At 38.4% G+C, this 21,497-nt stretch overlaps 1 protein-coding gene across 4 annotated transcripts in view; it reads left to right on the plus strand.

The window, feature by feature from the left end:
* ENAH (ENAH actin regulator) overlaps positions 1–1,167 on the plus strand; it is a 50,988-nt gene extending 49,821 nt beyond the window's left edge. For all 4 annotated transcript variants that reach the window (XM_085311649.1, XM_085311658.1, XM_085311672.1 and 1 more), the window contains one exon: positions 257–1,167. In XM_085311649.1, coding sequence (XP_085167775.1) covers positions 257–294 — 38 coding nt within the window. In that variant the 3' untranslated portion in view covers positions 295–1,167. The remainder of the gene's footprint in view (positions 1–256) is intronic.
* Positions 1,168–21,497: the final 20,330 nt, after the last annotated feature.

Raw genomic sequence — 21,497 nt, forward strand, 5'->3', positions numbered from 1 at the left:
GATTTACTGGAGATGTGGAACTAAAAACAAACTTTACTATAGGAAAAGAGATGCTGCCTGTTTGAGAATGAGATGGTGTTAAATTGCATCAAGCTATCTTACATATAGCTTATTCCTTTTATAAGATAGTTTTTAGGAGTATGAGTTTTCTTTAAAAGGTTGCCTGTGTATTATGGCTTTCTTCCTTGATTTAGGATGTTTGATTTGTTATTCCCTCTCTCTCTCTCTCTCTCTCCCTCTCTCTCCCTCCCCCCAGCTATCAGGCAGGAACTGAGCAAGTCGAATACTGCATAGAAAGACTAGTACTAAGCTGATGTGACTCTTTAACTTGATATAAAACCGACTACATTTTGTGAGCTGTTAGAAGAAAATGGAGACAGACACTTGGAAGGAGGGAGAAACATCTTCTGAAAAGCTTCAGATGCATCACTCTGGTGATATGCTATTTCCCTCCTAGTTTGCAGCTTTTTTCTGACCTTTACAGCAGGGTAGAAAAGAGTCTTAAAGTTACTGTAACGAATATGCAGAAATTSCTACACCTATCAGACAAGATCACAGTGCTTTGAAATACTCTCATGTCAAGATAAAATTGCACATGTTTCAGAATTTGTTGTTTAAAAAACACAGAAAAGCTTGGGAAGGCTTTTCAGAGAGGTTTTCTTTATTAATGAAGGATTTAGCAAGTTATACTGTTGTATTTCCAATGTATCTCAGGTTTGTCTTCCTATCATATCTGATATTTCCGTGAACAATTTAAAAGATCAGACAGGTATAAGTTCAGATCACAAAATGTGGAACAATTAGAAATGTGTGCTTTTGAAGGGCAATGTTTGTAAGTGAGTGATGTAGACAGTGATGACATATCAAGATTTTGGAATTTATGATAGGAAGCCTCTCTAGTTAGCCTTCAKGCAATTTTATAGGAGAGAAAAAAAGCAAATACAGTCCAGAGATTAAAGATGTAGATGCCTTCCTACATTGTTACAATGCTTTACCAAATCTAAGACTTCTACATAATGCGAATCAGCAGTCAAATGTAAATCATTAGTATGTTGTAGATTTACAGTAGATTTTTGGGCTTTTTATAGATTTATGCATGTGGACATTTTTGTAATGTAACACAACAGAGTCAGCTTTTTAATTAAAAGAAAAACTGCATGTCACAAATATTAAGTAGCCTTTTCATTTTTAAGGCTTAATTTATGCCCAGAAAAATGTGGGATAAGGGAGGGGAAAGGTGACACATTTTTATTACTTTCTACACTTTTTCTTCATATTACATGCATGTGTAATAAKGAGGAAAACGTGACTTTTATCAGTAACCATGTTAATGGAACCAGGTACTTAATCCTTTTTGTATCATTTTTGTTCAGTTTTATATTTGAAATTCACTAATACTTTCATAAAAATTCTGAAAATCTCATGCAAATTTAATTGAGAAAACAAACATCTGGACTTTCAAATTACTAAAGATGCACCTGTGTAAGTGCACTGTCCACATTTCTACCATACCCCCTTGCTTCACTGTTTTCTGAGAGTCCTTTTTTGATTGCCTGATGAAACAGGACAGCGGTTACATTAGAATGATGGAGCATCAGGTCGCAGTAATTGTCCCCTTTTCCCCCACCAACCAATCTACCACCCTCCCTCCCCCCCCTCCCCCCCCCCCAAAAAAAAATCAAAAAACAAAAAAGCCCTAACCCCACAAACAACCCAAATCCTGAAAAATAACAGTGGTTTGCAGTTGGCTTCAGTCAGTAATTTGAGAATCATTTTCAAGGGAGATGAAACCCTTCTTCCTGGGGTTTTCGTATTTAACACTAGTAGAAATTTTTTTGATGCAGTACAATTCAGTAGAKAGAAATCTGGTAAATCGGATCTGTAGTGCTTTGGAAAAAAATGTGGATGAAAATCTTCCCTTTTCCTTCGCACTGTCAATTTTTCTGAGCTGTAACAGTGCCATGTTTGCTTTGTGATCTGTGCTGATCCAAAAGGAAAGTTTACTTATGACTTTTGAAGAGTTTAGTGTTTCAGCTTAAAAATATACGCAGCTCCATTTGTAGAACAAATGCTTTCAATAACATACCCTCTTAAGTACTGAACACCAAAGCAAAACAGCACTTACTGCTTCAGAAAGGCTTGAATCAGAATTTTTTCTTCAGTTAATATTTCCTGTTTCTATAGATCCAAAGTCCAAGGTAAGACTACAGTGGAAATACTGCCTAATTGAATTTATTAATCCTTTTTAAAAAAAAAACAAAAACAAAAACCATTTTTCTGCATGCATTTGTTGAAGGCATTAAGAAAATCTGTAGTAAGCTTGTAAAGTACTGTTTTTTCTCAAAATAAGAGGAGGCATTTTCATCTTCGTTAATGTAACTTTTTGTTTTACAAAAGCATTTTCAGCTGTAAGGAAGTTTACCCTCGTCAGAAATCATATTTTATTTGTTTGTTAGGAAAGTTCAGGAGTAGTATAGTGGAATAGTGTGATGGGTATCAGTGGTCCAAAATTAAATGATGAACTACTAGATTGTGCAAGGAACTGGCTTATGCACTAAACGTTTTGTGCCTTGGTCTAAAATTAACATGATTTCTGTTTAAAAGAAAATGGATCGGATGTCTTCTTTTGTGCTGCTTCTACATACATACTTTCTGTAATCTTAAATTGCTGAATTGGTTCTTTCCAAAATAGTCTGATTGAATTAAAGATTACTGTAAACATTTCCTGTCATACTGACAGTTGCACCATTTCCAGAGATTTCAGTATTTAAAATGAGCTACAGGAGCTAAGATTATTTTGCTTACAGGTAACTTAAGTTCTTTAAAAACCATATTGTGGTGGTTCTGTGCTTTTGTACAATGGATGTCTTAAGCTGAGTACAGTCTGGGGGATCCTTTCTAATTCCGGGAAAGCACTGCTTTCCTCAACACTGTGATCTGATCTGTGATAAGTCTGTACTATATACAAGTGGCTAACAAGTCAACTGCGAACAAACTGAATGTAAAAATCTTAGTGCTGGTGCTGAAATCTCTTCAGACAGTCATAATGATTTCCAGTTCATTGTTTTAAAAAGTTATCAAGCATCAAGTGTCAATCAAAACTGAAGATGATCACTAATGAATGTTGAATTTTCATGCATTTAGATTTACCTTCTTTTTAATTTCTCAGTTCATTCTCTGCTATTTTTACCATATTGTGTCCTTTTAAATTTCTTACATGCTAACATTTTGTTTGAGCGAATGAAATAAAATTGCAATATATACATGTTGCCACCATTTATTTATGAAACTTCATAGAAGAATCTCCCAGGAAAGTTTTAATGAATGTGATAACTTCTTAATCCTTGATTTCATCACTCATTTTTTGTTTTTCTTTGGAAGATTTGATAGAAAAAATTARGTACTCACCTTACAAAGAAAACCTACCATAAGTGATTGATGTAGCTTTCTGTACACTAAGAACAGTTTTGCTCAGTTTTATTTCAAGCAGAATATTGAAAGTAGCAATTTAAATATTCTTGACATTAGAATCCTGAAAGCTGCGCTTCCCTACTATTGTTTTTTTAAGACTTTTTTTTAATCCTCTTCTAATTTGCCCAGTGCATCTTAATCTATATTGTTTTGTACTCCCGTTTCTTGCTCACTTGCCTTGCTTTTATAGACTTGATGTTTCTGCGCAGTCATCAAAGAGGCAGTCCGTTTGTGTTCACTATGACAGTTTCTTGTGCTTCGATGTACAACGATTGCATGATCACGTATAAACTGTGGCAGCTCTTAACCAGTGGCTATCAAAAACTGTTACTGCAATGAGAAACGTCARTGTAACCAACCAGACTACTATGGTTAATGCATGCCAGTTTCTGTAGCCTGCAAAGTAATGATGTGAACCAGCACCATACTGAATCATTTTGACTCTAGCCGAAGTGACCAGGTATCAGTTCACAACATTTGACCCACATCCAGAGCAATGCTTGAAGCTGTGCTTCAAAATGCCCAGGAAGATGCCTAGCCTCTCCGCTGCCGGTGAACTTTGTTCCCTGTTCTCTGGCTCTGGGGGAGCTGGGGTCTGTCTCTTGATGTGTCGAGAGATAAGATATCTTTTTTTTTAAGATTGTATATTACAAAAGCAGGAAAGTGGCATCTATGGCTGATCAGACTTGTGAATGTCAAAACATTAAATATTCTCTTCTGAAAATGTTTAAATAGTCTCAATTGCAATGCTGAATATTGCTTGCCAGACTGTCTTTTACAACGAAGCWTGTAAAAAGGATGCAAAATCAGGGTAAGATGCTCTCTGTTTTCAGAAGGTKAACATCCATCCCCAGTCTGATGGGGAGCAGGTAAAAGGTTTCCAGCACTGGCTGTGCACCTGAAACAGTTCTTGAGGGTCTGTAAATTTTCCTAGTTATTATTTTAAATGTAGCCTGTCTGTGTGTGTGTGTGGGGGGGGTGCTGGGTTTTTTTGGTGGTTTTTGTTTGGGTTTGGGGAGTTTTGATTTTTTTTTTTTTGATTTGTTTGATTTTGATGTTCTTTGGTTTTGCTGGAGAGTAGGTGAAAAGAAAAAGAGCAAATAAATCCAGTGAAACTGGGTCAGTGCATAGTACTTAAAGAACAAACTAAATTTTGTGTAAATCATTTGTCTTAAGGGGAAATATTGGGATTGAGTAATCTTAATTTACATACGATCCAGGAGAGCCTTAATGAAGAGAGAAGCGGATAACAACAGTCACAGTATGTATTGCTCTTATATATTAAAGAGTATTTCTTTAAGTAAGTCCATATGAATGCCTGCAGGAATTAAGTAATCACCTCAATTCTTAGAGAATGGTTATCTAAGACTSTTGAAGTTGATAGGTAGTATCAGAAGATGTATTAGTCTTGATTTAGGTTTAAAATTGTAATAAGAACATATATTAATATAACAGTGTAATTGCCTCAGATATGGAAATGGCTATGTAGTCCCACATCTTAAGAAGGCTCAGCAAAACCTTAAATAGTATCTGCATGTTATCTGGTAATCAGCACTTTCATTCCTTTTTCTTCAGATGATTGGTCATCGCARTGATGCTGAAAGTCAAAGAGCTTTGTAAATAAGCTCTATTTTGTAAAACTGTTGGTGACTGATGTACTCCTGATCATACAGAAATGCCTTTTCTGTGGTTTATTTTGAGCATGGTATCCTGAATTTTACTCAGTGAATATTCTGCATCTGGTGTCCTATCTTGATAAACTGTTAAATGACAAAGATAATGAGGAACTACTGGGGGTGAATCGTGTTGCTGCTTTGGCTCTTTATTGCTAGTAAACTAATAGAATTTGGGGATAGGCTAATGTTATTGAAGACTGAGAATAAGCCATGCCTTTCAGTTAAGGATTAATGATCTTCATAAAATGAAGCAWGCTGATAGTTTCTTCTGTTGATAAGCTATTTTTACCATCACTTTTGTTATGTAGGGCTTCCTTCCTTCCTTTCTAATCTATATTAGAGCTGTTGTCAGAGTGATACTTTCTCTTGCCTCTACTGCTGCAGGTCTCTTCTGCAAATACTCAAGCAAGTGAAACTGGAAGTGATATCCCATGATCATCTGATGTTTATCATATTAAATCCTAAGAGTAATTTTTTTATCAATATCAGCAGTCAACTGGACCCACATAAGTCCCTACTCCTTGAGTAACTGCCAGTTCAGCAATAAAAGTGATCCATGCTAACTATACTATCAGTGTGCTGAATTATATCTTGATTTTCTTTACAGAGGCTCTAGGAGTTAGTCTGCAACATAGCCAGAGAAAACACTAGTGAGGAAGAGGGTGCAAGAAGACTCAAAGTAGAAGAGAGTTTGGGGATTATTATGCTTGAAGTTCAGAGTCTCCCTGTAGGAGACACCCACAGGGAAGGATGCAGCTGGAGGTGAGTAGGCCTGTAAGAGCCCTGGAAACTCAGAGCTTTCACACTGAGGCTGTACACTTGTAATCTGCAAATTTAAATAACCAGTGGAGGTGGCTTTCTGGGAGATCTTCAGGCTGCTTTTCCAACACTGTAGGCCTACAGCAGACAAACATGACCTGATTGTTAAGGATTGTCCTGCTTGACACTTTTTCTCCCAGCTGGCAGTACACAGACTCCTATGTAAAACGAGTGGGACTCTACATATTTCAAGAGTAAGTTCTGTGATGCTGCAGGACCACCAGACAAAACTTTGTGAAAGGCCTTTCTTTGTGTCCCTCCCCAGTCCCATGTACTGAAATGAGTCCCTGAAGAAAGGAGGAATGCAGGCACTCCTCCTCCTGCCATAAATCAGGATAAGTATCACAAACGTGTCCCCAAAAAATGAAGACTCAAGTCGCTCTTGAAAGGTAATATATTTTGTTAACTTGAGAGATTGAATACCTTTTTTTTGCTTCCTCTATGCTGCAAAATGAATATTTACAGAGATTCTGTAGTGTCTTGGGGTTTGTGCAATGCTCTCACTTTCCTTCTCTCGTTTTGCTGGGACATTGGATCTAGAGAAGTCTGTTGCTACCATGAAGCTCTGAGGCTGCAGCAGATGAGAAACACTATTGTATTTGGCTCTTAGGCTGGGAAGTTCATCTCTGCCAGTGAATGATACTCATATTTGAGACAAAGGTGGCCAAGAACGTGCCTTATGATCTCTGCCCAGTAACCTTTGCTTTACTAATGGAAAAAGCTCTCCACCCCTCTCAGTCCCACAGGCTGGCAACCTGCTAAAGTGTAAGAAGYACAGGAGAACTCCAGTCCTTATGAAGTTCTTCCATCATGGGATTTCATGGGGTAAGTTAAAATCCTTTCCTTTCTTCAGAATGACTTCTGATTGCAGAAGTATAGTCCTAAGGACTAGCTGGTAGTGCAGGATGCCAGTGATGCTAGGAGGACTCTGGCATTCCTAAAGGGCTGTTGGCACATACGCTGATTTTGTTAACAGATTATCTTTTAAGTTACTAGAACAGTCTGCTTTAGTGCAACTCTCCTATTGGCCTGATCTGAAGGGCAAAGCTTAGTCTTTCAGTATTAATCATCAAAACTGCCTATCTTCATGGGGAATCTTAAGCTTTTTGCCAGTGAAAGTAGAAAACTTTTAAATTTGGTAAGAAATAGTGAGGAATGTCTTTGATCCTTGTGCCGGGTGGTGACCGAGAATCTGGTCAGTAAGGCTTTGGGACTATGTGCTAGCCATCATCTGGATTCAGTTTTTCAGCTCTTAACCTGCTGTGTAAGTCTTTAGCTGTGTGTGTAAATTCAAGCTTTTGTCAGCTGGTGTTTGTGAGTGGATGTTGTGAACTGTTCAGAAGAGGAAAAGAAGGACTATGTTAAGGATTTGGCTTGAACTGTATTTCTTTCATTCAAATGTTTGCCAGAGTTTTGGGGTTGTCAGAGATAGCACTAGTATATAAAAAGGTGAGAACCTTTGCTATTTGTTGTGGAATTCTCTCTCTTAGCTGTGGAAGATAAACAGAAGCCAGTTTATTTGTTCTTCTTGCTAAAGATTTGTTCTTTAAGTCGGAATTAGTCACTTAAAAAAAAAAAAAAAAAAAAAAAAAAAAAAAAAAAAAAAAAAAAAAAAAAAAAAAAAAAAAAAAATAACACTGTTAATGTGATTTGAGTATGCATAGGGAAGAGATGACCACAGTGCTCAGTAGCAGTGGGCATTATGCTAGCTGATGAGTGCAATCCTGTCGGATACTAGAAATTCAGATGCATCAGAGCTGCTGTGCCTAAGTACTGTGCATCTGAAGGGAGGCTGTAATTAGCTAGGTATGCAGAAGTTCAGCTTTTATCTGATTACTGGGAGGCCTTATTCCAAGAGTAAAAAGAAACAATATGCTTTTTATTTTTTATAAAAATAATTTTTATTAAAAAGAATTAAAACAGTATGGCAAAGTAGAACAGCATCTCTCTCTAACATGGCTGGTTAATGAGTGATTGAGTCATTCAGAGAGGCAGCTTGACTGTGCCCCCAGGTCTGCTTTAGTTGTCATGTCTTGATTCCTGGATAAAAATACCCTTCGAAAACTTGAGTTCTGCTCTCAAATATTCTGCAGTCTCAAGCAAGTAGTTGTGATCCAATGACAAATTGGCACACCAAGTCCTCACAAGGTCACACTCCTGCAAATGTGATGCAGCGTTCAAACTGCATGAAAGGTGAACATAAGGGTTATACACTAGAGACAGTTTTCAAGTTCTCCTTAAATAAAAATAAAGCCTTCTTTAAAAAAGGATTTTTTTAATGTCARTTTGCAAACTGAAAATATTCAGTTTCTCTATTTGGAGTTATTTGTTGTATTTTGAGTCATAATGTTTTATTATTTGCTGATAGAACCAACGGCTAAAATGAATAGCTTTCAGTCCTTTACTTAATCTAATTGCTTGTATTGTTTTTCAAATGTGTTTTCATCTTTGTTTCACTTGTATGATAGTTGATGACCTACTAATTGCTATAATAATTTACAGTATAAAAGATAAGGTGCCCTATGTTTTCATTCAAGAAAGAGTGGTTCATATTGTGTTAGTCATAGTGAAAYGGACAAAAATGTCCTCTCAATACCTTTAAGTTCTCTTAAATGTTTGGGTTCAGTAACCACTTGCTGTTAGATGCACAGAAAAAATGCCTGTGTAAACTAATGGAAGYGTGTCCCAAAGCAGTTTAAAGGTAAACCATGGAGATCTTATAAAAGAGCTCAGGCATGGGAATCAGGTCGTGTACCTTCAGGAAAAGCACATAAAGAAGATGGGAGCCTGTAGTAGTGGTAGGCACATGTAAGGACTTCAGAATGGAAGGTTTCTGACGGCCACAAATGTTAAAGCTTGGAAAGGAAGAGTTGCAAAAGGCTTTGAAGATGGTGGCTCATTTAGCATGTTCAAAATAATGAATGCTATTAGAGCATCTGCACTGCATGTGATCTCAAATATTGTGTTACGGAAGCCAAAGAAGACTATGCTAATAATAGGAGAGGAGGAGAATGAGTGGAAAAAGTAGGAAAAAATCTCAGAAGTGGAGTGTTTCTGTTTCTGGGCAGAAACAATTTTGAGATTCTCCTACATACCCTCAAGCAGGAGGTAGGCACTTCATAAAATACTGAAATTTCTTCCTATGTTACTTTTTGCTTATATGTTTTTATTTTTCACTTGCAAAATAGGAATGTAGGGCYCTAGGCCTTGCATTTTATACATTTCACTAATATAAAGGAAAAGGAGCTGAATTCCAAAACCTAATTACTGCAGAGCCTTTCAATATTAGAGTTTAAGGTCTGAATCTTGTAGTCAAGAATTCATTGGGAGACTATTATGAATTTACTTGCACAAGTAGGGACTGCTCTGGTGGTGAAGTTTTGGATTTTTCATGGTGTAAAACAATTGTGTTTTATRTATCTGCTGAAGTTTGACTTTATTTGCCGTGAAGTCGTCAGTTTTGGGGGTGGGGAGGTGGGGGAGACAATTGCCTTTTCAGTAAGATTAGTTCAGTCTGCAATCTTTAAAGCAAATAGGTCATCAAGCATTTGCAGTGTCATAAAGGCAATAGGTTTCATGTTGTGTTTAATGGAACTCAAATCATGAATGTTCCTATACTTTCAGCTACAATGAATAGAAAGTGTTGCATATCTTCAAGCCCTGAATCTTCTCAGCTTCTCTGAAGTTGATATGCATTGTATTACATAATTTGATTGTTAACTTGAAGTGTTTCTGGCCATCAGATGTAATTCTGTCTTTTAATGTTAGTGGTCTTGTATTTATACAGTCAARTAAATACTGCATATCTTGCTTTTATGCATCTATGAAAAACTGTAAGCAATAACATGTAACTTGAATTACAGGAAATTGTGCTTCTACTGAAGATGGAGYACCCTGTTTCTAATACCCTCAGGAGTGAGATACAATGACTCGAAATGTTCTCAATTGGCTGATTACAGTCAATATGCTCTGGACTTGCATGCTTTTTATGTATGGTATTACATGTTACAAGTGTGCTTACAACTTCAAATACTGTGAATGTTGCTTTAATATAKCAACTGTAGTATGCTTTGAGTAGACAGCGAAAGACGTTTGATAGTCTTTTGAAATGAAAATTGATTGCTGTTAATGCAAATATAGATCATGATTGTGAAGTCAGTAGCAATTGCTGGCATGGTGACTTTTATCTTTTTTGAGTAAGGACACTGGTCATATTTGCAAGTAGTACAACTTGGAGCAGAKGTTGGAGAATAACACAACTGTTACAGTGTTTGGATCTCTGTTATTGTGTCAATAGTACTAAGTTTGGATAGTGAGGGTAAGGAAAATAGAACTTTGGAGATGTGACTRTGAGATGGTGGAGTTCAGGATCCTGCRTGGAAGAAGCAAGGCAATAAGTAAGATTGCAACACTGGACTTCAGGAGAGCAGACTTTGGCCTCTTGAGGGATCTACTTGGAGGAATCACATGGGTTAAGGCCCTAGAAGGAAGTGGGGGGGGGTGTCAAAGAGAGCTGGTTAATATTCAAGCATAACTTCCTCCAAGCTCAAGAGCAGTGCATCCCAATGAGTAAGAAATCAAGCAAAGGAGGCAGGAGGAGCTCCTGGCAAAAGTCAAACATGCATGGACAAGCAAGGAGCTCCTGGTAAAACTCAAACAGAAGAAAATACACAGAATGTGGAAGAGGGGACAGGCTGCTTGGGAGGAATATAAGAATGTGGTCAGAGTATGCAGGGATGCAACGAGGAAGGGTAAGGCCCGTTTGGAATTAAACTGGGCAAGGGATGCCAAGGACAACAAGAAGGGATTTTTAAATATATCAGTAGCAAAAGGAAGACTAGGGAAAACGTGGACCTGCTGATGAATGAGGTGGGTGCGCTGGTGACAATACAGAGAAGGCAGAGTTACTGAATGCCTTCTTTGCTTCAGTSTTTACTGCTAAGGCCAGCATTCAGGAATCCTGGACCCTGGAGATGAGATAGAGTTTGGAGAAAGGAAGACTTTTCTCTTGGTCGAGGAGGACTGTGTTAGAGGTTATTTAAGCAAACTCGTTACCCACAAATCCATGGGCCCTGATGAGATGCACCCATGAGTGCTGAGGGAGCTGGCGAAAGTTATTGCTAGGTCAGCCTCCATCTTTGAAAGGTCATGGAGTACAAAAGAGGTGCCTGAGGACTGGAAGAAAGCCAGTGTCACTCCAGTCTTCCAAAAGGGCAAGGAGGAGGACCCAGGCAACTATAGGCCAGTCAGCCTCACCTCCATGCCTGGAAAGGTGATGGAACAGATCATCCCAGATGTCATGTCTAAGCATGTAGAGGAAAAGGTGATTGAAGTAGTCAGTATGGATTCACCAAGGGGAAATCATGATTGGTTAAGCCTTCTATAACGGAATGACTGGAGGGAGTCTGGYGTAGGGCTACAAAGGTGATCAGAGGACTGGAGCATCTGCCCTGTGAGGAACGGCTGCGAGAGCTGGGCCTGTTCAACCTAGAGAGAAGACRAGTGAAGGGGAATCTTATCAATGTCTACAGATACTTTAAGGGAGGTGTCAAGAGGCCAGGCTTGTTTCAGTGGTGCGAAGCAACAGGACGAGAGGCAAGCAGCACAAACTGAAAGACAGGCAGTTCCATATGAATRTAAGGAAGAACGTCTTTACTGTGAGAGTGACGGAGCACTGTCACTGCATGAGAAACCTCATGAGGTTCAACAAAGGCAAGTGCAGGGTCCTGCACCTAGGGTGAAAAGCAGCTCTGCAGTTTCTCARCCTCGCTGGTTGCCCAGAGAGGTTGTGGAGTCTCCTTCTCTAGAGTTATTCAAAACCTGCCTGGAGGCAATCCTGAGCRACATGCTGTAGGTGGCCCTGCTTGAGCAGGGGAGTTGGACTAGATGATCTTCAGAGATCCCTTCCAAGCTCAACCATTCAGTGATTCTGTGWTTTTTCTCACTAATAATTTGGAAATGGCTTGATGGTGCTTTAAAATTAATAAAAAGAGACTGTTCCAGTAATGGGGCTATGTCAGAGAGGTTTTTAGGTGTAATCTGGTTGCCAAAAGTAATACTCACAAAGGAAGACTTGATTGCAGTGCTATAAAGATGTGTTAGAACTATTCTGAGCATCATGTGCAAAAACAGTATCATAAAAATAGCCCCTGTGTATTACATGAACTACATACAGATTTCATGTTTCCATTACTTTCAGTCTTCCTCTTGAAAATACATTAACTTGGAAAAGAAAATAATATTGCATGACATTTGTCTTGGGGATAATAAATTAATAATAATTAAATTTACTTTCCGTTTACTCCTCATAGCTGTACTTCCTTGGTTTCAGAGGCTCTGTTTTGATACAGCTCAGAATCAGTTTTCTTTTTGGAATAAACACCAATTATTTGAGATGAATGTAAGATGGGTTGTAAGGGGTACTGATTTTGTGTGTTTTGGAAAGGAAATTCAAGTGCTTGACAGGGAACAGGGACCAGACAAGTTTCCACTCTGTGTGATGATTTAGATGCTCAAAATGTAGACCCATGATGAAAATCGAATCAGATCTGTTTTATAGTAATTGTAGTTTTGGCCTAGAGACTTTACAGTGCAGTTGAAGTGTCACTGAACTGTTAAGTGAATTGTTTCCTTCAAAATCCAGAGAATGACTTTCTCCAGATRTTTTTTGGTCTCAAAATAGCTTCAGAAAAGATGGGAGATAACTATTTGACCATAATCTTTCTAGGCTTAAATTTAGCTTTAAATGTGGATACACAAAGATGGCATCTTGGTGTTTATTCCTATGAAGACTGTTTATTGCTATGAGACTTTGCTCCAGGGATATGGGAAATGGTAAGCTCACCTTGGTCTTGCCTTTTACATGAAGATCTTAACAGACCAGGGCTATACAGTTATGCCATACCGTGGTAGGAGAGGGCAACCTTGAGACTRTCAACAAATGAGAGAGTGCTGAGTCCAAAGGAGTTTAGGAAGCCTGGAAGGAAGAATGAGAATACTCAGTTGCCTTTTCTCTCCCATCTGGCTCTGAGAGGAGAAGTGGAACAGCACACTAGGAGCCTTTCTTCAAAGTCTCTCTGCCCAGAAAGCCTGCCTGAGCTTGGGCTGATATAGCAGTGACTGATCTGTATTTTGAGGCAAGAACAAGTTATTTTAGTTTCTCTTATTTATTTTTATTACATTRTTTCTGATAACGAGTCTGGTGTTGCTCAGTAGTGTGGGAATCAGGGGTGGATGGTCAGTAGCTCAGGCCTCTATTTATATACGATCTCCCTGAAGAAAACCTTAATATTCCTACCTTATGCGTCTGGATCCTTGGTTAAATGCTAAATGTAAAAGGTACTTTCCTTCATAATGTCTTTTTTTTACACCCTTTCTCATGAATGTTCGTCATGTAAGTTRGGCTTTTTTATATGGGCTACCAAAGGAGCAACTCAAATTTAACCAAAATAAGAACATAAAAGTTGAAATACTGCTATCCAAATAAATTTCTGGGTAGATTGCAATAGAAGTTAATTACAAAGATCATTCCAGTGCTGCCACACTGAACTCATAGGTGGTTTTTGTTGCAGCAGCTGGGACTTGAAATCACAGTGAGTGCTTGAGGTAACATTAGAGCGCTGGGTTTGGGATTCCAGGSTGCTTTTCTCTTGGCTCTTCCAGCAAACTGTTGTCTGGTGGTTAGAAACGGCGTAGCTAAATGTAACAAAATCCTKTTTAGATCAGCTGCAAAGAATAAACCCATAGGTCTAAAGGCATAACTTGCTACCAGTTAAGCTAAAAAGTGCGTGCTAGTATGAAGTCAGTAGTGGCTTTAAAAATTGAAGGAGAGGGCAGAAGTTGGCTGACTTTGTCTGGAAGATGCTATTGCATCATGGACACAGCTTAGACTCCTTGTAAGGAAGGACTGGATTCTCCTCGTGGCTGTGTCAGCTTCGCACACCTTCCCCAAAGGCACTTCCCACAGTGTGCGGCGCTCTCATGGCACCTGAATTTCCTTGATTTTCGTAAGTGAGCAAGAACAGAGGTTTGCTGCTGATCTTGAGCAGTGTTAGACCACTGATGGAATTCAGTCTTTTTTCGCAATTCCCTAATCGCATCAGSCAATGGCAAACAGAAATTGGATGTGGTTGGTTGATGGGCCGGCTCCTTTTTTAGAACGGCTTTTTGTTGCACAGGATCTGTCAGGCTGCAGAAGAGAGAACTTCTAAAATGTGAACTGAGAGCTTCTGGAGAGCAGAGCRCATCGCAGCTGGCGAAGCAGGAGCAGCCCCTTTCCTGGCAGCCTTGCACTGTGGGGGCTTGCTTGACCGGGACAAGCCTGGGAACGTCAGTCTATTTGATGCCACAAGAGGGTGCTCTTCAAAACCAAAAATTGTTTTTGCACATGTAGGCAATTAAAACTTTAATGGAGCTATTATATTTCTTGGAAAGTTTGTGGAGATGAGGTCATCAAACCTACAGCTCACTCACTTCAGCATGCCATACTGGTTGTGTAAATTGCCATTTACTAATTCGTGTCTAGGGAGTCTTCCCAAATAGGGTCAGAGATTTAATTGTGACAAAGACATTGAAGATTTTTGGAGGAAAGGGTGGGAGGCAGATGTGATGAGGAAAAAATAGTGTGTGGTCATATTTAAAATTGATCATATTTCAGTCATATACAAAATATGCAAAGCTTGTTACAGGAAACAGTACAAAATCAGATACCTAGGCTCTGTCTTTTTCCTAGATGCTGAGAATATAAAGAGCATGCTTCTGTAGTAAGGCACATTTTTTTCAGCATTTTATTTTTTCCTTTCGAACCCAATAGAACTCATTATGGGCAAAAAGCAGGTTGTTTTCTGTTTCATTTTGTTTTTTTGTTCATAGTTCTTGTCTTCCCCCCCCCCAAACACACACACACCGTTAAGGTTTTGTGGATAATATTTTTATAAATAAGTCACTGTACAAAATATGCTCTCGAAATTGGCACAGGTTATGCAGCTTCATTATTAAACTATCAAAATCTTTAAGGGGCTTTTTTCAGTTAATTACTGCTTCCTGTTATCTCTCTCTCTCTCTCTCTCTCTCTCCTCCCCTCCCCCCCTTCTATTAATGGCAACGTGGTTGTAAGTGATGATTTTTCCACTTTAGAGATGCTTCCTTTTGCATATCTGTCTTCAAAGTAATGTTTTAGTTAAGTGCCCCTAGTTCACTTGGATTGAAATCAATGTGTAGTGGTCTGAGGTTTTTTTGTTTGTTTTGTAGCATTTTAGGCATTAGCCCCTTCTGTTAGCAAATCACTTTATTGTCATGGACTATGGCTTTAGGTATAGTAACGTAATATGGACATGATAGAGATGAATCTGGAATAGTGCAAACAGGAATAATTTGACCTGACTTTATGAGAGCAGATTTATTTCTATTTCTCTGAACTTGTGAATAGAAGTTAGTCTCTTAAAGATCTGTGTCATCAAATAATTAAGTTGCTTTTGAAAGTGYGACAGAGAAGATGTCACAGATCTTTATAGCTGTGAGAGAATCTGGTACTTCTGTGGCTCGCAAATAAACTACATTGCCTTTTGACATGAAAATATCCCAGAGAGGAAGTCCTGCTAGGATTTTAAATAAAATGGACTCAGAAATAATTTTGTCAAGGATAGATGTCAGAGCAAGAATAAGGATGACAAGGAGAGCTGAACTGTGGAAATAGTGGAAGGGACCGTACAGCTACATTCACATTTGCAAGCAGTGGAGAGGGGAGTGGCGGATGCTGAAGTCCACACTGAGTATTTCAGAGGTTTTACTTCAGCCTAGTTCTGGTCTGATCTCATGGACTTTAGCATGCATTAGTGACTGAAATGTTTCTGGAGTGTGCATCTATCTCAGTTAGTATTACCCAAAATAATTCCAGATTTTGGGCTCTGAAAATGCTCTGTGATACAAAGTACACTAAGCCAATGGGGAGACTGGCTTCAAAAGCAGGTATATCATTATCCAGACTGAAATGTTAAAGTGTAGAAGCACCACTGGAGATCAATAGTTGGTCTCTCTTCACTGAGGAAGGATGAAGTATTTCTACAGCAACTTGACCTAGGGAAGGATTTGTGTTCTTCAAAGCCTGTTCTTAAGTTGATCCAATAAGAGATGTCATCCCAGCCATCTACTTTACACTTCGCATCCCAACACCATTCTGGCTATAATGAAACTATTGTTCAAGTGTTTCTGCAATGTATTTGTCTAAACCCTTTATAAAATCCTCTAATAACAATGATTTTAAAACTTTTCGTGTAATTACATTTTGATTTGTAGCTTATGCAACATTTATAATTGCATTTTCTTCTAACATTTTCTGAATTTTGTCTCTTTATGGCCATAGGAAAAATGTATCTTAGCTTAGTTTCAAAACGTGAAAAAGGGTGTTACCAAGACTTGTCGTGTCCCTCCTCAGTCATTTCTCTTTAGAAAAAAAAATCTTTCCTGATGAAAATTAGTAGCAGTAAATACAGCTGTAACTTACTTTTTTATCTTTCCTCACTAACCATATTTTCTAAACTGCTTATCACTTTTGTTCATCTTCCTCAGACTGTATTCAACTTTGATGGTTTGGTACCCAGATCTTTGGCAGTGTCTTAATCAGTGCCAAGAGGAGTAGTGTATCCTAATCAAGATGCAGATGCTGATACATGTTTCCAATGGACCTCAGCTATGACCTTTTATTTTTGTATTTTTTTCACACTGGCCCATGCTCTTTGTATGAACACTATAACATCCTTAGGTTTGTTTTTTTGTTTGGTTGGGTTTTTTTTTCAGGCCTACTATCTAGCCAGTCATTCTTCATTGCTTCAGCAATATTTTGATATTATGTTCAGTTTAAGATCACTTTGAATTTATCCTCATATTTAAGCTCTTTATAGCTCTTAGCACCTTGTGTAACTAGAAATCGTTGTCAAATCTTAGAGGACATAAATAAGATCTTTTATTAATGAAAATATTGACTAGTGCTAAATCTGAGAAAAATTTTTATGAGATTAATCTGTGGCCCAGTACCAAAGCTTGTTATTGGTTGCTATGAAAAACACGTTTTTTCCATTAGTAGAGCACCATTTTGTGGTAAATTCAAGTCTATGTTTTGCTTCTGTGCTATGAGAATGTCATGTATGATATTCTCAAGTTTAAGTACAATGATGTGACATCTGTGTGTCCTGTCTCTCATTCCATCAAGCCATTTGCTTATCAAAGGTGACTAAATGGCAAATCCTTGTTGAATCTCTCCTATTACCAGGTTAACATTCCCCAGCTTTCACTGTCTGGGTGAGTACGTTGGTCATGTAACATACTGTGAGGCAGTATATGGTTTTGTTTGTCCTTGCCAACCTACTTCATGGAAACTGTGGTCTCTGATCAAAGTTTTCTTACTTGCTGCCTTTTATATTATCGTAAGGATCATAAATACAAATTTAAGGGAAGGATTTAAAATAGAAGTCCTGGTGACCATTAGATATTTTTTAACTGTAGAATTCGGTGTCTGATTCCTGATCTTTCGAGGAACGGTGGATTGTTTCAGTAAGAGAAATGCAAAGCTAATATCTTCTGGAGGAGGGAGGTGTCGGAGGAGGGAGGTTCAAGAGAATATGGTTATTTTACGCTTGATCAGATATTAGTATTGTTCTTATGGTTTCAACATGAATGATTTAAATGGCCTTTGATTAAAAAATAAGCATCCCTAGAACTGCAGTGTGGCAGAGTTAGAAGGAAGTGCAACTCAGTAAGCTGAGTTCAGGTGATCAACTTGAAGATGAATATTATTCTGAAAGTATTTTTTAGATTTTGTTTGCTTACATTATTGAAGTATTGCAGCAATTATCATGCTTTGCAAATTATGCATGTTTTTCATATCCTCATGGTTTGACATCTGCTTATTTCATGCACGTGGAAGATGCTTAATGAATTAAAAACAAAAGGCAAAACCAGAAAAAGAAAAAAAAACAAAATAATTTAAAATGAACTTAGGCCCAGATTCACGTAGGTGAATTGGAGTTTTTTGTTTGTTTGTTTGTTTTAAATACACTTTGGTCCAGAGTTTAGCGTTCAGTGTTGTTAAGATTTCAGGGCTGCAGCAGATGAAGCGCTCTGTTCCACTGAGAGCAGAGCCTGGGATTCCCCAGTGAGCCATCCTTGGCTCACCTGCCAGAGAGTGGTTCTGCACCTCTGCGTATGTAGCTATTTTCCCAATCTGTGCGTTACAGTAATTGGAAGATTTAGATTCCAGAATATCTACAGCTCGCCACAGTTCGTTGCTGTTTTATTAGCCATTGGTTACTAGTATCATGTTTGTTCACTGCAGCCAGATTACCACCATATCAGATCTACCTCAGTTACATCCCCCCCCCCCCCAAAAAAAAAAAAAAAGAAAGAAAAAAAAGTTGTAGTTGAAGGAAGCATGGCTTTTCTGCAGTGATGGAGAAGAATGGGAAAAGATGATCTGGCCTGTGATGCCTGGCATAATGCTGTTTGTCATTAAACAAATTAAAAAATATATAAGAAGCCTCAGGACACAATAGTCCAAATGAATAAGCGTTTACTCCAGTATGAATTTAAAAATAAAAGCATGTGAAATACCCCCAGAGAATGCTCAGTTCAAACTGGAGAGTTACTCACATGACTGTGTATTAATGAGCGAATATTCATTTGCTGTGAAATCACCCAGAAAAGGCAGCAGCCCGAGTAAGTTTCGGGGCAGTTTCACTCCAGCTACAATGCCCAATATTGTGCCATGTCATGGGAAACATGTAAAGTAACTGGAGTCATTGAAGAGGAAAAATAAGGTCTGTGGGAACAGAGATATTACTTATAATGGGGGCTTTCACACTCCACCGGCTTCAGCCAAGGTATAATAGGCAATTAGGGCAAGATGTTACTGTATATGATCCCTATTCCTAAACACTCAGAATTCTGTTCAATGGGAAAAACTGAACAAAGATGCGTCCAAGATCTCAAGCTATAAYGTCGTTCACGAGATGGCAGTCTGCATGGCATATGGACAGACAAATGTATAACAAATCTGGACCAAGAAAGAGATAAGGGAGAAAGTGGTCAACGGCAAAAGCAATTTAGCAAAACACTAACTGTGAAGCAGTGATGGAAATGTTTGCGTGAGCTGAAGGTGGTACCTTCCTGCGGCTGAGTCAGGGGAAACAAGGGGAGATTGTCCTCTGTGTTGACCTGTAAGTGTCAGGACAGGAGTTGGTGCTCCTCTCTGCCAAATGGCACATTTTGTTCCTAAGCATCTTTCTTTAGTTACAAAAGAAACTCTGGAATCAGATCTGGATGTTTTAAAGCCTATTTAATGCTTCTGCTTAAAATGACTGATTTATTACCAGTAGTTTCTGACTTTTGCAGCTTGCCTCTACATTCATGTCTTTTAATTTCTTTTCCTGAATGTAAGCAAAGGTAAAATATTACTCTTCAGTTCAAATGCCTCTATTGGCTTTGAGGAAGATTTTTTTAGTGCCTGTTAGCCCGCAGAGCCAACAGTGCTGTTGAGGTACATTCTGGCGTGTCATTGCCACAAAAATCGTTAACCAGGATATTACCACCTGAGGAACTGTTATTGTTAATAATGGCTTATTGCTGCTGATAGTGGTGTTGGRTTGTTGCTGTTCTGTTGCTTTTTCCAGAAGATAAGCATCTGACTCCCAGACTGAGGATGAAGTTTTAGGACTGAGAATTAGAAGAGCCATCTCTGCAGTTGTAAAATGAATAAGCCTTATGAAGATTGCTGGAAAGGACATGGAGCTTTACAGTGCTATCTCTTAAAATCTCTTTTGCAGGATGACATCTGTGCTTTAAGCAGAAGGAAAACTGCATGGAAAAAAGAGGCTTTTCTAAGGCATATCAGTATTCTTTCAAGAAAAGATTAACATGACTATAGCTTTATAGCTTCCTTATGATATGCATTTGATATGCTTCAGAAATATAGGCTTTGACATTTGAATATAAATGATTATTTAGAGCTGTGCTAGATGGTTTTGGTAATAGTCTGTTACCAATGAGAAGAGGATCAGAAGAGGAGGACCAAAGGAGTACCAGCACTTCAGTCTAAATTTGATCTTTAAAAAGTATGGAAAATTAAAATATACACCTGTAAGTATTCAAATGGTAATTTGGTTAAAAACAGCTGGTATGGATTTGAAGAGAACAAATCCTATCAAAATATTTCCTTGACAGGGTCACCTACCTAGTTGGTTAGGAGGAAGACGTTAAGATTGTATCTTAAATTTAATGATGCTCTGAGAGTATCCCACAAGACTTCATAAGGGGGTTAAGAGAGGGTAGTCTAGAGGTCATTACCATTATAGTAATGGCTCAAACTGGTTTGGGCTGGGGGTGTAGGATTCCCCCACAGCCCCGAAAGGAAATGCAAGGAGTACTTTTTATTCCCTGTCCAAATGCAGAGGAGGGAAGAAAGCATACTGTCAGTGAATCCTGATGAATATGTGTCCTGAGCTCACGTCTCTTACTAAATAAACGGCAGAGTTCGGAATAAGTCTGACTAAATTGRAGAGATGACCTGAAATCTGTGTATGACATTCAGTATAGGTGAACTGCAGAATACTTATTTGAGTGCAAAATAACCACAACACAAATGTGTGGGGTTTGACTGGACAGCGCTATTTGGGGGAACAGGATACTGTGGGATAATAGGCAGAATAAGTTGGTGTCTCAACCGATGTAAATATATGATGTAATATTTGCTGAAGAATCCCCCCACACACACACAAAGAAAAATTGAGATATATTTAAAAGCATATTGTACAGGTGGCACATGTGGTAATCACTCCATCCTACTTGGAACTGATGGGCCTGGCTAGAGTTGGGAGGAGGAGTAGACTAAGTGAATTTAACTGAGGGTTAAGACAGATAAAATCAGATGCAAGAACTAAAATGACCCACATGAAAAAATCAAAAGTACCAGATACTCTAGAAAAAGAGAAGGCTGAGAAGGCATATTGGTCTTCCAATATGAAAAAAAAAAGTTTATTAAGGTTCTAGAATCAGTGTTCTCCATGGTTGCTTTTCACTAAGCAAAAAAATCATTTCGTTAGTGAAAATGAAGATCTGTGAAGGTTATTCAGAAAAGTTTTAAAACATCAACAGGATGAAAGCCTGAAACAGGTTAGAAACATCCTTTTTCACCAAAGGATTTTTAAAGTAAGATTTCAGTGATACTGACTGAGACTTTCCTGATCTTGTCTCACTGCTGAAATTGGGCTGGAAGCTGCCTGAAGGTCTCATCCATGCCACATTTGTTACATTTATGGTTGAATRAAAGCATCCAGGGGACTTTGTACAAATCCTATGCAAGAACACTAAAGTAGCCTGCAGCAATAGAGAGATTCTTTGGTTAGAGGACTTAATCCTTTAGCTCTCATTCAAAGCTGAAGCTCTGCCTCTGAGGACTGCAAGATCAGACTTTTCAAAAAAGAGCTTTTTATACAAATGCTAAATATGTCTAGCAAAGTATGTAAGTAATGGCATAAGAAACTT

This window comes from Rhea americana, unplaced genomic scaffold, assembly GCF_003343005.1.
Source record: "Rhea americana isolate MKP2758 unplaced genomic scaffold, rheAme1 scaffold_109, whole genome shotgun sequence".
Lineage (NCBI taxonomy): Eukaryota > Metazoa > Chordata > Aves > Rheiformes > Rheidae > Rhea > Rhea americana.